This window comes from Malus sylvestris, chromosome 2 (genome assembly GCF_916048215.2).
Source record: "Malus sylvestris chromosome 2, drMalSylv7.2, whole genome shotgun sequence".
NCBI lineage: Eukaryota > Viridiplantae > Streptophyta > Magnoliopsida > Rosales > Rosaceae > Malus > Malus sylvestris.
Genome location: NC_062261.1, coordinates 12422736 through 12437695, shown reverse-complemented (window position 1 = coordinate 12437695; position 14960 = coordinate 12422736). Strand labels below are relative to the sequence as shown.

The 14960-nt window shown below is 37.0% G+C and overlaps 1 protein-coding gene and 2 long non-coding RNA genes across 3 annotated transcripts; all 3 read left to right on the top strand.

Annotated features, from left to right (window-relative positions):
* Nucleotides 1–2726: 2726 nt before the first annotated feature.
* LOC126599507 (uncharacterized) lies at nucleotides 2727–3603 on the top strand. The gene is made up of 2 exons (XR_007615175.1): nucleotides 2727–2883; nucleotides 3261–3603. It is a non-coding gene; the product is annotated as an uncharacterized LOC126599507 (long non-coding RNA).
* A 422-nt stretch (nucleotides 3604–4025) lies between these two features.
* LOC126599519 (uncharacterized) lies at nucleotides 4026–6675 on the top strand. Its single transcript, XR_007615177.1, has 2 exons — nucleotides 4026–4189; nucleotides 6646–6675. It is a non-coding gene; the product is annotated as an uncharacterized LOC126599519 (long non-coding RNA).
* Nucleotides 6676–10168: 3493 nt separating this feature from the next.
* LOC126599499 (wall-associated receptor kinase-like 14) lies at nucleotides 10169–14432 on the top strand. The gene is made up of 4 exons (XM_050265891.1): nucleotides 10169–10579; nucleotides 10728–11532; nucleotides 12684–12758; nucleotides 13057–14432. The coding sequence occupies exons 2-4, from the start codon at nucleotides 10776–10778 to the stop codon at nucleotides 14343–14345; spliced, it is 2121 nt and encodes a 706-aa protein (XP_050121848.1). The 5' UTR covers nucleotides 10169–10579; nucleotides 10728–10775; the 3' UTR covers nucleotides 14346–14432.
* The last annotated feature ends 528 nt before the right edge of the window (nucleotides 14433–14960 follow it).

Genomic DNA, 14960 nt, shown 5'->3' with positions numbered 1-14960 from the left:
TTGATCAAACATTTTCCTCAAATTTTGGTTATTAATTTCAGTTCCTATTATCCCTATTATCCCTATATTTATGCATTTATTATCCATCTCCTGGGCATTTCGTTTTTTTTTCTTTTCCTATTATCCCTATATTTATGCATTTATTATCCATCTATATGCATTTTTTTATTGTTTGTTATAATATTTACTTTTTTTTGTGTGAATATAGTAGAATATTTATATAAAAAATTGTCAAATTTTATTATTTAGAAGACCCAACACATAGTAAAGATTTGTTTGATTATATAGCTACGTCTAGTTACCTATAATATGGACACATTTAGTTTTATAGTGGATTTGATTTTTTGTATTTCTTGGTACATTTGGAATGTAAATGTACCAAAAGGGTTATCTGATAGAGACATTTGGTTTTGTGGTACATTTTGAGATTTTTTGTTCATTTGGTCTTTTGGTACAATAGGAATCCAAACGTACCAACATGATTACCTGACAATGGGCACATTTGGTTTTATGGTACATTTGAAATTTTGGTACATTTGGTTTCTCTGTATATTTGAAATCTAAACGTACCAAAAAGGTTACATAACAATAGGTACATTTGGTTTTGTGGTACATTTGAATTTTTGGTACATTTGGTTTCTCGGTACATTTGAAATCTAAACGTACCAAAAGTCAATACTTTTGTTCTCAAATGTACCATAAGTTTTACGTATATTTTTTATATATCTATACATGAAAAAAATATGTATTGAAGACTTTTTATTGATACAATTTTAATAGAAAGAGTATTTTTTTTAAATACTGATAATAAGGAAATGAGGAATTAGTTAATTAATTTTTTATTTTATTTTATTAAAAAATGTCATTTAATGCGCAGAAGGGGATTGAGGAAATTAAATTCCTATATTATAGGCAATTAGTTGCTAAGCTACCTTATGCTTCTACATAAATGCATTTAAATTAATGACATGGAAATTAAATAAATAGAAAATTATTGAGGTGACAATTGATTGAAGCACCTTAATCAAATCTTTAAAAGGGATGAATGTTTAATCTAACAACTATAGAAAATATGTAGGCATTCTAATTTTTCCTTTATAATATTGGCACGGAAATTGTGCAAAAAACATATGGTGGTAGAGAGTTTATGGAGAGTCTCATTTTTGAGAAAATCTCCTTAGCATATATTTCTCTTCATTGTATTAACTATTATTTAGTTTTTGGATGAGTTTAATGCTATGTTTTGTAAAAAGAAATTAACGTTCAAGTAAAAAAAAATTACGAATTGCAATTAATTAAGTTCTAATTTTCTTTACCATTTAATTTTATATTTATTATTAAGGGCAAAATAGTCATACAAATAAGAAATAAATACAAAGTTAGGATTGAAATCGAATCACATAAATGTTAGGTTAAAATAAAAGTTGCTATTTTGATTAGGCCTAAATTAATTAAGAGACTATTTTTAACTGAATCGAGTGAGTGTGGTATGCCGATGTTGAATGAGGATTCTGTTCGGATTCTCTTTGTGAGGATCTTGGGGATCATCTAATCACATCCGTTCATCGTATATCGTATGATCATAAATTATTGTAAATTTTTTATTTAAAATTAAATATAAACAATACTTGACGAAACTGACTATACAATGTACGATGAATGAATATGATTGGAGGATCATCAGAATCCTCACAAAGAGAATCCAAAGAGGATCCTCATTTGCCGATGTGATTGATGCTTCGCTGGTGTATGATACACTATAGTAAAGGGATTACGAATAGTCACCCTTAAAGGGTTCTAATCAAGGGCGAATCTATTAAGGGACCAAGGTGGTCCCGGAACCACCCGAAGCTCGGAAAAATGGCTGTGAGGATCTTCAAGGACCACCCAAATCTGGCAGTGATGGAGAAGAACAGCAGCCATGGCTGCTCTGGTCGCTGTGCATTTCAGAATGAGGAAGAAGAAAGCCAAATGTTTTTTTTAAAATGACTTGGCCAAAACGACGTCGTTTTGAGCCAAGTCATTAAAAAAAATTTAAAACCTCACTGCTCACTCACGTGAGAACCCTCAGACTCAGCTCCTTCACACAGCAATCAGAACTTCACTTTACCAAATCGTTCAACTCTCTTCGTTCTCGTTACCAAATCCTTCACACAACAAGGTCCGCTCGCTCTCGTTCCTTACGGCATCAACATCAATCAACTCTCTTCTGCACTGCACTAGTTTCTGAATCTGAATCTGATTGCTTGCACTGCACAGCAACCAGAACTTCACTCTCTTCTCGCTCTCGTTCCTTCAGGTTTGTACCCTACTACTCTGCTCTCTTTAACTCTGTCCATTAAATGATTTTGCCATCCACTATCTGAATCTACCGTGTCTGATAGTAACCAAGATAATTTCACTCAGTCCATGATTTATTGCTGTCCGTTTATACGAAATAGTTTCACATAACTCAAACTTCATTCAAAACCTTTCTGCATCCCCTCCCAAAAAAGAAGAAATAAGCCTAGCATAAATTTTTCCAAGCAACTCATAAGTCAATCAACTGAAATTGAACCATGATTTGGTTCCAGAACAAGTCGAAATTTTTTTGGGGCATGGAGTTCATGCATAAATAAGAACAGTTGTGGTGCATTATGCATCTTGCAATGATGAGTTGACGGGGAGAAGTGGGTTGTGAATAGGTGAATTGTAAGTCTATCATGCACTGTTTTTATTGTATGTGGTCACTACTTACTATAATTGTGAGGATTGCTAATATATGCAAAGAGACAATTGGTTTGTGTAGGTATTCTCTCTATCAGTGACAGAAATTGGAAGCCTAGTTAGCCTTGGCTCAAAGGAGTCCCTTGAATTTTTCCATGATCCTTTTAAGGGGAAAAGGTAACTCCTTCACTCTCTCCCTTTCTTTGTGGTATCATGGATATCTGTAACAGTAATGATGTTGCCTGTGTTGGATTATTTGTGTATGGATCTCCTAATTAGCATGTTGTTGAATCTGAGTGACTGCAATAATCGGGGTTGTCATGTGTTGCGTTCAATACACATCTTCATTTTCTCTTTGAAATTATTAACTTATCCAGACAAGCGATTAGGGACAAGTATTTGTTCATTGTGACTGCAATAAGTTTGATATTGTATCCTTCATGATATGAACATCTGATGTCCAGAAGTACACATGATTATACTTCATTGCATCTCCTACTTGTTGATGTTTCGTAATGTAAGTGAAATATGTACTAAATTGTTTTGTTGTGCAGTGATGAGGGCAAGGTCAGGAAGGTGTTGAAGGTGGAGCCTCTTCCAGACGGATCTGGCCATTTCTTTAACCTGAGTAATCATCTTTTCCTTGAAATCTTGGTGGACATTTATCTTCACCTTATTATACCATAATATGTGATTTGATGCTGCAATTTCTTAATTTTCAGTCAACATTTTGAGTATAGTCAATTGTTCGTACATCAATGCTTTAGGCAAACTTTTCTCATTTATTCATCAGCCTATAGACTTTGCAGTTGTAAAGTTCATAACTAAACACCATTATGTTGCATGGTTAAGCAATGGATAAGCAATACGTATGATGCATGTATGGTTGTGCTTTTATGGTGTTCTCTTTTTAGAGGAAAAAAAAAATTGAAAAAGAAGCTTGCAGTTAGATGGAGAAACAGATGATGCATGTAGGTTGTGTTAGTTGGAACATATTGATGTGTTCAATGGATTATGATTGGAAGGGTCGTGACATGTGGATGTGAAGTCGGGGGTCTAGTAATTTGATATTAAATTATTTGTGTTTGTGGTGTTAGATATTTAAATAATTTTACTCCACCATTTACAGTCGGAGATTGCCTTATTATATTTCTAATTGCCTTATTATTATCTGTTAGTTGTCTCTCTCTCTAGAAATTTGTAATTTTGGTTGCTTTTGTGAAATGGGTATTGGATGAAAACTATGAAATGCAAATTATTTAATCACATTCTTAAAGTTTCAGGTATGTGAAGAAGGATTGGTCTTCTTATGTAATTTTGGCAAACACTAAGTTTCTTCTAGTGAAGAAGGATTGGTCTTCTGAAATTCAGGTATGTGATTGATCACAAGGAGTGTTCTTTATACATATTTCTAGCATTGCCTTTGTGTCTGCATTTTTGCTATATGCATCTCTAGCATTGCCATAGTGTTCATATAATATTTGTTTAGTTTCATCAATTGATATAGTTTTTTTTATTAATTGATATGTGTAGAAATTAGAAGTATGGAACGATATTACAAGCGAAAATCATCATCGATTAGTTCGGACAATCATATTCCAAATAGTTTATCTCCAAACTTGGATAGTTCCAATCCTATTCCGAACAGTTCCCCTCCAATTCCAAGTAGTTCTAATCGAATTGGTGGTAATTCCACTCCACAACAAAATGAGTTAAAAGTTGATTTGGATAATCTTGAGAGAGACCCCGGAAAGAGAATTCCAATGAAGGATTATCCTCCAGATATTCGAGATGAGGTCTGAAGAACATATATATTAATGGAGCCTTTTAGAGCTAAAGATCATGATTTTCCATTCACTTTGCATTCGAATAAAAAGCGACGGTTCGTTGATAATTGGTTGGAATATAGTATATCTAAAGATGCTGCATTTTGCTTTTATTGCTATCTATTCAAAGTCAACTTTGAACAATCAGGCAGTGACGTCTTTACTGAGGTAGGCTTTCAAAATTGGAAGCATGCAAGAGCCTGTTTTGAAAAACATGTGGGAATGGTTGGTAGCTTTCACAATAAAGCTGTTGAAGCTGCTGGTAATCTAATGAATCAAAAGACACATATTGAAACAGTTTTGGTCAAACAGTTAGAAGAAGCTCGTATGGCTTATCGCACTTGCTTGAATGCGTCAATTGATTGCACTAAGTTTTTGTTGCGACAAGGTCTTTCATTTCGTGGTCATGATGAAAGTGACACTTCAAACAATAGAGGTAATTATTTGGAGCTCTTGCAATTCCTTGCGGATCATGATGAGAAAATAAAGGCCGTTGTGTTAGATAAAGCTCCAGGAAATCTCAAGCTAATAGCTCATTCAATTCAAAAAGATCTTGTTCATTCATGTTCTATTGAAACCATTAAAACTATCATAAGTGATATGAAGAATGCTAGGTTCTTTTCTCTATTGGTTGATGAGGCACGTGATGTTTCTATAAAGGAGCAAATGGCGGTGGTTTTGCGTTATGTGGACAAAACTGGGAAAGTCATTGAAAGGTTTGTAGGAGTTCAACATGTTCCCGACACCACTTCAAACACATTAAAGGAGTCTATTGATGCCTTCTTTCATTTCAATGAGTTGAGCTTCTCCAATTTACGAGGGCAAGGTTACGATGGTGCTAGTAATATGAAAGGTGAGTTCAATGAACTCAAGACAAAGACTTTGAATGATCAACCTTGTGCATTCTATGTTCATTGCTTTGCTCATCAACTCCAATTAGCTCTTGTTGCCGTAACAAAGAATAATGTTGATGTTAACACATTCTTTCTATTGGCTAATAATGTGGTAAATAATATTGGAGCTTCATGTAAGCGTCGTGATGCACTTAGAGAGATGCAACAAAAAGAACTTATGAAAGCTCTTGAAAATGATTCTCTTATGACGGGACGAGGCTTAAATCAAGAAACTAGTCTCAAACGTGCCGGAGCTACAAGATGGAATTCACATTATGGTACTTTGATTAGTTTGATTATATGTTCTCATCCGTGGTCAATGTGCTTGAAATGATTGTTGATGATAATACCAATGATAGTGTGGCCGAAGCAAATAGGTTATTGAAAGACATACAATCTTTTGAGTTTGTGTTTCTCTTATTTTTGATGAAATCTATATTGGGAATCACGAATGATTTATCACAAGCATTACAAAGGGATGATCAAGAGATTGTGAATGCAATGGCTTTAGTCAACACATGTAAAGAACAACTACTCTACATGAGGAATGATGAGGGGTTTGACCTTTTGGTTGACAAAGTATTGTCATTTTGTGTTCAACATCATATTGAGGTTATTAACATGGATGAGACATATGTAGCTCATGGGAGGTCGCGCCGTAATACCCACAAAAAGACCAACCGTCATCGTTACAAAGTGGAGCTCTTTTTTGTTGTCATTGATTCCCAACTTACAGAGTTAAATGATCGCTTCAATGAAACAAGTACCGAATTGCTCATTTGTTTGGCTAGTTTGAGTCCAAATGATTCTTTTGCAGCTTTTGACAAAGAAAAGCTACTTCACCTTGCTCAATTGTACCCTCAAGATTTTACAAAGCAAGACCTATTGGCACTTGAAGATCAACTCGATATTTATATTCATTCTATGCGTTCAAGAAGTGACTTTTCTTAGTTGCAAAGCATTAGTGATCTTGCTAAGAAAATGGTGGAAAAAAGGTTGCATCGAGTATTTCAATATGTGTATTCACTTATTGAATTGGCTTTGGTTTTACCTGTTGCAACTGCTTCAGTGGAGAGAACATTTTCTGCTATGAATATCATTAAGAGTCCATTCCGCAACAGAATGGGGGATCAATGGTTAAATGATAGCTTAGTTGTTTATATTGAGAAAGATGTTTTTTCTTGTATTGACAATGAAACTATCATGACACGTTTTCAAAGTATGAGATCCCGTCGTGGACAAATTTAGTATTTCTAGCTTGTTTAGCACAAAGATTATGAATGAAATTTGTAATTTGCCATTTATTTGTTCAATGATATTTTCGTCTTGGTTTTTTTTTTTTTTGGAACTTTTATATTAAGACCACCCTAAGTTAAAATCCTGGAACTGCCACTGGTTCTAATGCTCCAAAAGTTTAAGAGAAACTCTCGATTTTCTATTAACCCTAAAAGTGTTTAAATAGTCTATATGTGAAAGGTAAATAAAATGAGAAATTACAAAATTTCCAAAACTATCCATAGAACTTAAAATTCATCTTGACCTACTAAATGTCGATAAAATGCCAAAAATCTTTAGTCGTGGCAAAAGCGCCATTCAGGATCACCTCATCATTTATTTTTGTTTTCGAGCCAAATCTGGAGAGATTTTTCATGTACACGAGGTAGTACATCACTTGTCACTAAACAAATGGTGAGATATATGTGCTAAAAAGTTAGTAACTTAAAAAATAAAATTTCTTTCCATTCATATTAAAACATGTGTTGTATTCATATTACAACTAAAAATTTCTCCTAAATCTGACACCAAAAAGTATTTTCCGGAAAGGTATTCACCGTGAAAACACTATTTATGCGAGAAGTTGCTTTCGACCCTTCATCCCTATATTAGTGGGATAGAGTGCCCTACGCACGTTTGAAATAGACATCCCACATTCATACACAATACTATGTGCTGGTTAAACCAATTACAAGCGGTTTGTTCATTGTGATTCCTAAGGACTTCCTCCTAATTTTTCTAGTAAACGATATTATTTACGCTAATGAACGGAGGAATGTGCTAAGCTTCACACTGAGCTAGCTATAATTATGTGGTTCAAATTCATGTTTGGAGAGAATCAAACCTAAGATATTTCATTTACAAGTAAAGAAAAGCATCACTAGACCGTAGTACTAAGTGACGATTTTCTCCTAATTAAATTGCCACTTTTTTGAAATGGACAGAGACAAAACAATGTTTACAAACTAGATGATCAGATATCAGTCTGCAGGATCACTCTCAGTCCCAGAACAAATTTCTGAAGTCATACTTTCTCCAATCACGCCTCACGATTGCCACTATTGCCATGCAGATTAACATTTTTTTGCATCAGATTCTCACAAGCAATAATATTATTTCTATAACTTGCAATGCATATATGATATATAAGGAATATAGTTAATGACGTAGTAAACATTTGACATGTAAAATATTTTTGTGACGTGTTTACTAGATGGAAATTAAAATAAGAAGTTGATATTCATGTGTTTACTGCTCATTAAGGAAACTAAAATAGGGTCCACACGAAATAAGAAACATTATTTCTCAAGTTGGAGGTATTGGATTCTGACGAGGAGTTGGTATTCCAATTATGGGAGGGGTAGGTGAATCTGTTCTGGTAAGAAGGCAACCGCTGAGATGTAGAGGATGGTGCAGTGAACATGGAGGGTGAGTTCTGGTGGTGAATTGGTCAGAAAGTATGATAAAGTCCAGGAATGTAAATCAGAGCCAAAAATCCATAAATCAATGAAAACCTTGAGAAATAGGAATGTCCATACTCCAGTGTTGCATCTAGCTCCAACACGAACTTTGTAGACAAAGGTTTCAGGGCGGATCGAGAGGTTGGCGACACTCTAGAAAGGAGGTTAGGGTTTTTCTTTTATCTGTACTAGTAGTGGAGTGGCTTGCTACTTTCAATAAGAAAAGGAAAATTGAGCAAGACCGTAATTTCTATCCGGTTACAATCATCATTCATTCGTTGAACCTTGGTGCGGAAAAAAAAGGGCCGCGGTCGAAACTCTAATTTTGTAAAAAAGTCGAGGCCGTCCAGACCCCGGGGGGAGGAGCTGTAGAGAAGGCAACTGTCCTTGCCTGAATGGCTGGGAGGCTGACCCCTATCCAAGCTGTGACATCCTCTGTGCCAATCTACACTATACAAACCATTGGGAGAAGGTACGATATTAGAGAAAGAGTGTGTAGTATGTTCGTTACGTACATACATACTCTCTTTTCACTTCCACTTGTTATTTGAGGATAATGTACTGTTATTACACCTTGAATTTTCTCTAACAAACGCTACTTTTGTTGATATCCGCTTCGATAATTTGGGTAATGTGGTAAACTTGTCACATATGTGGTGGCCAATTTCTCACACTTGTGGTGGCAAATCATTGTGTACACTTTGCTGTGGCAAATCATTATGTTTAGTGATATAATGATTAAAACCAAACACGAGATCTCATGCACGATGTCAATTTGTGGTGGGAGTTAGAAATCTGTTTTATGGTGGCAAATGACTCCTATTCACAACTAGTGTAGTCCTTATCATAATCCTCCTCCAAAACCTAGACAAATCATCATCCATCCACTCAAAGATCCTAAATCATCTAGACGCCTCTCTAGTGATATTTTTGGAGTGTGGGACTCGATGTTCAACAATTTCGGCCATTATGGGTATTATCGTCAAACACTTGGACCTCCTTATCCTTCACGGCAGGCATTTGTGGAAAATGCAACACAAAAAACCAATCTTTTGACATTGTACGTATTTTGCATTATACTAGTTACCTTGTTTCTTTTTCGAGAACGACCATTTGACACAGTCAAACTCATCTACAGCAACATCAACGGGGAAGCATTTTGATCACACGTATTCAGCATGGGTTTTAAAGACATTGATCTAGAAGCTCTTCAAAACCTTGGATGAGATATGTTGTGATCAATTAGAATGAACTTGAGTTCAGTCCGATTGTTTGTTGTGCCAAAATGTAAGATGAATATGAATGAACAAGATAAGTTATAAATCCACTATAAAGTGAGTATAAGTTGAGCTTCCTTGTATCCCAGAAATCAATAATTTGCATTAAACCATTCACACACCCGTTTCATACAAAGTGCGATAAATGTTAAAAAACATGTTACTCGGGGTTGCATGATTGCTCAAATTTGTTTATTATAACTTCATTGCTCCCCTTAACACTCTCTACTTTCTTCAATATCTAAGGATATTTCATCTCTTCCATCGCCTATTCGTCTTTCGACGTAACAAAATACATCGAATATATATGCTTACAAGCATATCATCCATGTAAACCTTAGCGATCTTATTTTGTATGCTAGACAAACATGGGAAGACTAGTTTTTGGTAGGTTGGTATGTGTTTTTTGATGATGCATTCTCATGTGGCAGTATAAATCAACCAAACGCGTTATCCATATGATCCTACCAAACTAAAAATATGCACATGCCAAATGCATATGCATTTTTGTTTGATTGTTTTTCAAAGGAAAAAAGCATATGGAATAGGGATGTGATATCTACACACCCCATTTTACTTTTTACATACCTTTTTAATTTTCGATCGTCAGATCGAATGAATTAAAGAAGATCAATGAATAAAAATTATTAAAAAATGTGTCAGAAGTAAAATGAGATTCTATGGAATAATACAGTGGAAGATGAAGCTGTTGGAACACAAGACTGATACCCCCACCTCACCACCTTCATCAAATCAAACAATTTTTTAATTAAAAAATTTATAAAAAAATATGAGTGTGTTAATATGCTGTCCACACACAACCTCTGTGTCAGTCAAACCCTTTATAATTTGGCAACATGTCCCATATCAGTAATTTCCCATTCTCTTCAAGGGGATTTCTGTCATAAAACGTTTCTTATGGTTGCAGAAACACCAAGAGGCAGAAGGCATTGAAGAACCCAACCTGTATTTTATGTTTTAGGAGTTGCAGATAGCTGCAAATTCAGAAATTCAACATAGCTGAGTTAAGAAGAAGCAGAGTCCATTAAATTTCACGCAATTTTATTTATCAAATCAGTTAATTATACAGGAGAGGCAGAGCAATTAATCCAACCACCATTGAAGAAGAAGCTCTCAGAGAGGTAAAGATTTTGCATTTATTGAAGCAGATGGCTTCCCAACTGCCATATTTAAGTTTCAAGCTTTCTTCTTCTTTAATAAAACCCAGAATCTCAAAATTTCAATTTCTTTTATTCAACTTGTCACTCCAATTGATGTTTGAATTTGCAGAAAGTCGATGACTGATGAAAACCCAGTTTAATCTGAACTCAATTTGATATGATTTTCCACATTCTCCACCGAAAGTCTCTGACTTTGATCACTGTCGTCACCGTCCTTATCCTTTCAACCTCCACAGCCGCCATAGCCAAAGCTCAAAACTCAAGCTCCTGCATACACACATGCGGATCGGGAAAATCCGCCAAAACGGTTCGCTACCCATTTGGATTCTCACCCAGCTGCCAAATCCGATTGAACTGTTCTGAAAATAACGAGATCAGACTCGGCAAATTCAGAGTCCTAAACGTGACCCCAAACGCCGTCTTCGTGAACCTCCCTGCAATATGCAACCGTCGGTTCGAATCCGTGATCGAACTCTTCGGCCCGAACTTCGGCCCGACTTGGAACAACAGCCTCCTCCTCCAGAATTGCTCGGCGCCGCAAAACGGCTGCCTCATTCCCGCCGATTTCGTTCAGAAGCAGTTCAATTTAGAGAGCTGCAGGTCCAGCGCCGATAACATCAGCTGCCTGTCTCAGCCGCACAACCAGTCAGAAGTTATGCGATTCGAGGACTTGAGTCGGACCGGGTGCAAGAACTTGTTCGGGTCGATTTCGGTTCAGTCGGATGGGGAGTCGCCGCTCTCGCTGGAGTTCGAAACGGTGGAGTTGGGATGGTGGGTCGGGGGACTCTGCGACTGCGATCCGAATGCCACGTGTACTCGGGTAAAGCTCGGCGAGAGGACGGACGGGTACCAATGCAGATGCGTTGATGGGTTCGACGGCGACGGCTTCAATCATGGGTCGGGCTGCCGGAGAGGTTAGTCAACGCGCTATTTTTAGTCTTTGTAAACTTTTAGTCATGGTCTTTGACGAGCAGTGGAAAAGTAGACAATTCCGTTTCGGTGGGGATTTTGGACTTGGCCAATGATGTGCTGCCACGTCACTATTTATGTTTTTCCATGGATTTGTTTAGCGAGATAACCAAAAGGTGCATTAATTAGGGAAAAATGGGGTTAAATTAAATAAAATTGGCTTACATTACTAAATTAGGGTCTAATTTGCAATTAATTTTGGTAATGTGTAGAGACGGAAAGTCAATTAGTTTGATTTTGTTACACTCAATTATTCATAAGAGGACTTTGCAGGCAGCCACACTGGATTTGAATTGGTCGTAGCAATGTCGATAGGCCGAAAAGCTGGAGGCTTAAATTGTTTATGAATTTATCCGAGTATTTTGAGCATAATTTGAGCATTGTTGAAATGAATCTGCAGTATTCTAATGTGTTCGTATTGTTTTGAGTCGATGGTCGCTATCCCAACGAAGGAATTCACCGTAAGTCAAAGCCTTTGTGCAATTTTCCCTGTTTGTTTATAGAGGATATTAGGTGAAGCACATGCCTTTACTAGGTATATTTAGGACCTTGGATCAATACAGGTTAGGTTGGGGAGGGGGAGAGAAGACTTGTAAAGTTACAGCACAAGTTTTTCCGGTGCAACTGTTCGTGTAGTAAACTTTGCTATCCGATTGTTGTGGACCTGATAAGTTATAACATTAACTAACGTAAACCTTGATAGCACAAGTTGGTTAATTAGGCTGACAGTCTCTCAAACTTACAAGTTCTACTGAATTCCTATTTCGCATCTTAATTCCTCACGGGGGATGTAGCAAACTTGGATTTGTACCGAGTTCTTGTTGAATAAATAAAAGCTTGCAATGACCTGTACAAACTGTTATAGTTGGAATATACCATACATAGGAAGTGAGAACTCGCAGGTGATTTACTCTGTGATCTCGAGCCTTGAATTCTGCTTGCAGTCCATTTTTATCTATGTGAATTGAAATGCATCTGTAACTTTTACCAATTGCCTGACCTATTAATATTCTGAAACTGAAATGTACATAGCATCACAATCTCAAGCTGGCTCGTTTTGTTCTAATTGTTTTTATACTGGTTGCCGTGTCTCTAGTGTCCAAGTGCAATCCTTCAAAGTACATGTCTGGTCGCTGTGGGGGAACAACAAGAGTTGGTGTTCTTATTGGAGGTAAATTTTCTACTTTTTACACTTGTTTCAAAATTTATCATATGCTCAGCCATGTTACTTTTTTTTTTCCCCGCTTCAGTTGTTTTCGCTTCTTCTTTCTCCACATCTCATTTTTAGACATGGTAACTCCTAAAAACATAAGAGCGTGAACTGTAATTCCACTGGTGATGCAATGCCGTATGGCCTTGTTGCTTAGCTGATATATTGATCAAATATGACTGGGACCTTATAAAATTTCATATATTTGGTTATCTTGTGTTTTCTCTAAATACTTGCGTGGCATTGGTTTTTGTCTTAGGGGTTATTGCTGGAGCTTTCATAATGGCCGGTCTATTTTTTATCTGTCACTTTGTTCGACGTCGCTCAACTTGCTTGAGAAACCAAATGAGTGCAAGGCGCCTTCTAAGCGAAGCAGCAGGCAACTCTAGTGTTCCATTATATCCCTATAAAGAAATAGAGAGAGCCACTAATTGCTTTGCTGAAAAACAAAGGCTGGGAACGGGGGCTTTTGGTACAGTTTATGCAGGAAAACTCCACAACGATGAGTGGGTTGCCATAAAGAAGATCAACCGTCGAGACACCAATGGCATTGATCAAGTCATGAATGAGATCAAGCTCCTTTCCTCTGTGAGCCACCCGAATCTGGTGCGCCTCCTAGGTTGCTGCATAGAGGGAGGTGAACAGATCCTCGTCTATGAATATATGCCTAATGGAACATTATCTGAACATCTTCAACGAGAGAGGGGCCAAGGACTTCCGTGGACCATAAGGCTCACCATCGCCTCTGAAACTGCTAATGCTATAGCTTATCTCCATTCTGAAATGAATCCACCAATTTATCACAGAGATATCAAATCCAACAATATACTCCTGGATTACAACTACAAGTCAAAGGTAGCAGATTTTGGCCTTTCTAGACTTGGGATGACTGAATCGTCATACGTATCAACGGCTCCACAAGGGACTCCGGGCTACGTGGATCCTCAATACCATCAAAACTTCCACCTCTCCGATAGAAGTGATGTTTACAGCTTCGGGGTAGTATTAGTAGAGATTATAACCGCAATGAAGGTGGTTGATTTCGCTCGACCTCAGTCTGATGTCAACTTGGCTGCACTTGCAATCGATAGGATTGGGAAGGGAAGCTTGGACGAGATAGTTGATCCCTTTCTGGAGCCAAATAGGGACGCATGGACTCTATATTCTGTTAACAAGGTGGGTGAGCTTGCATTTCGATGCCTTGCTTTTCACAGTGACATGAGGCCTTCTATGAAAGAGGTGGCAGAAGAACTAGAGTACGTCCGGTGCAGCGGGTGGGCAACAATGGAGGAGAACATATGCATGGGATCATCAGTGGCGTCGTCATGTTCATCACCGTATAATGGAAGTGAGAAATCGTCAAGAGGCATGACGGCGAAGAAGGCCGGTATACGAAGCCAGAGATCAATAGTTTCACTGAGGGTAGATAGTTCTCTAGCTTCCATGGAAGAGGACAAGGATAGCTCCCCAGTGTCTGTACATGATCCTTGGTTGAGTGACCAGAGTTCACCTTCAACAAACAGCTTATTGGGCAATGTAGTTAAGTGACGTCATAAAACAATGATCAACGATCGAGAAAAAGAAGAAGAAACAAGTTGCAAACTCTGACTATTATATTTTACAATTTCTTCTACCTTTTTGCCGCCTCCCTACATATTGCTTACAAGGTGCTCTCTTTTGTATGCATCCCACTAAATTCAACCACAGCACCAGAGGAACTAATTAAATACAAAAATTAGATCAAATTAGTAATTAATCTAAAACTTAATTGAAATTGCAAGTGACCCTTTACCACAGTGGTGGAAAGGTTTTGAGCCTTTGCAAGACGGCGTGAGTTTAAATCCCGTCAGTGGCTAATCTAACATTTAATATAACAAAATTCATCGTTTGACAAAGTGACCCTTTACCACAGTGGTGGAAAGGTTTTGAGCCTTTGCACGATGGCGTGAGTTTAAATCCCATCAGTGGCTAATCTAACATTTAATCTAACAAAATTCATCGTTTGACAAACAAAAAAAAAAAAAAAAAAAACTTATTTGAAATTTAGTATATAATCTCACAGCTAGCTCCCTTGTGTTTTATGAGTATTTTTGGCTCCACATCTTAGGTTTTTAGTCTCGTGGTCGGTGAGTTCAAACCAATTTATCCCATTAGATCTTAGTG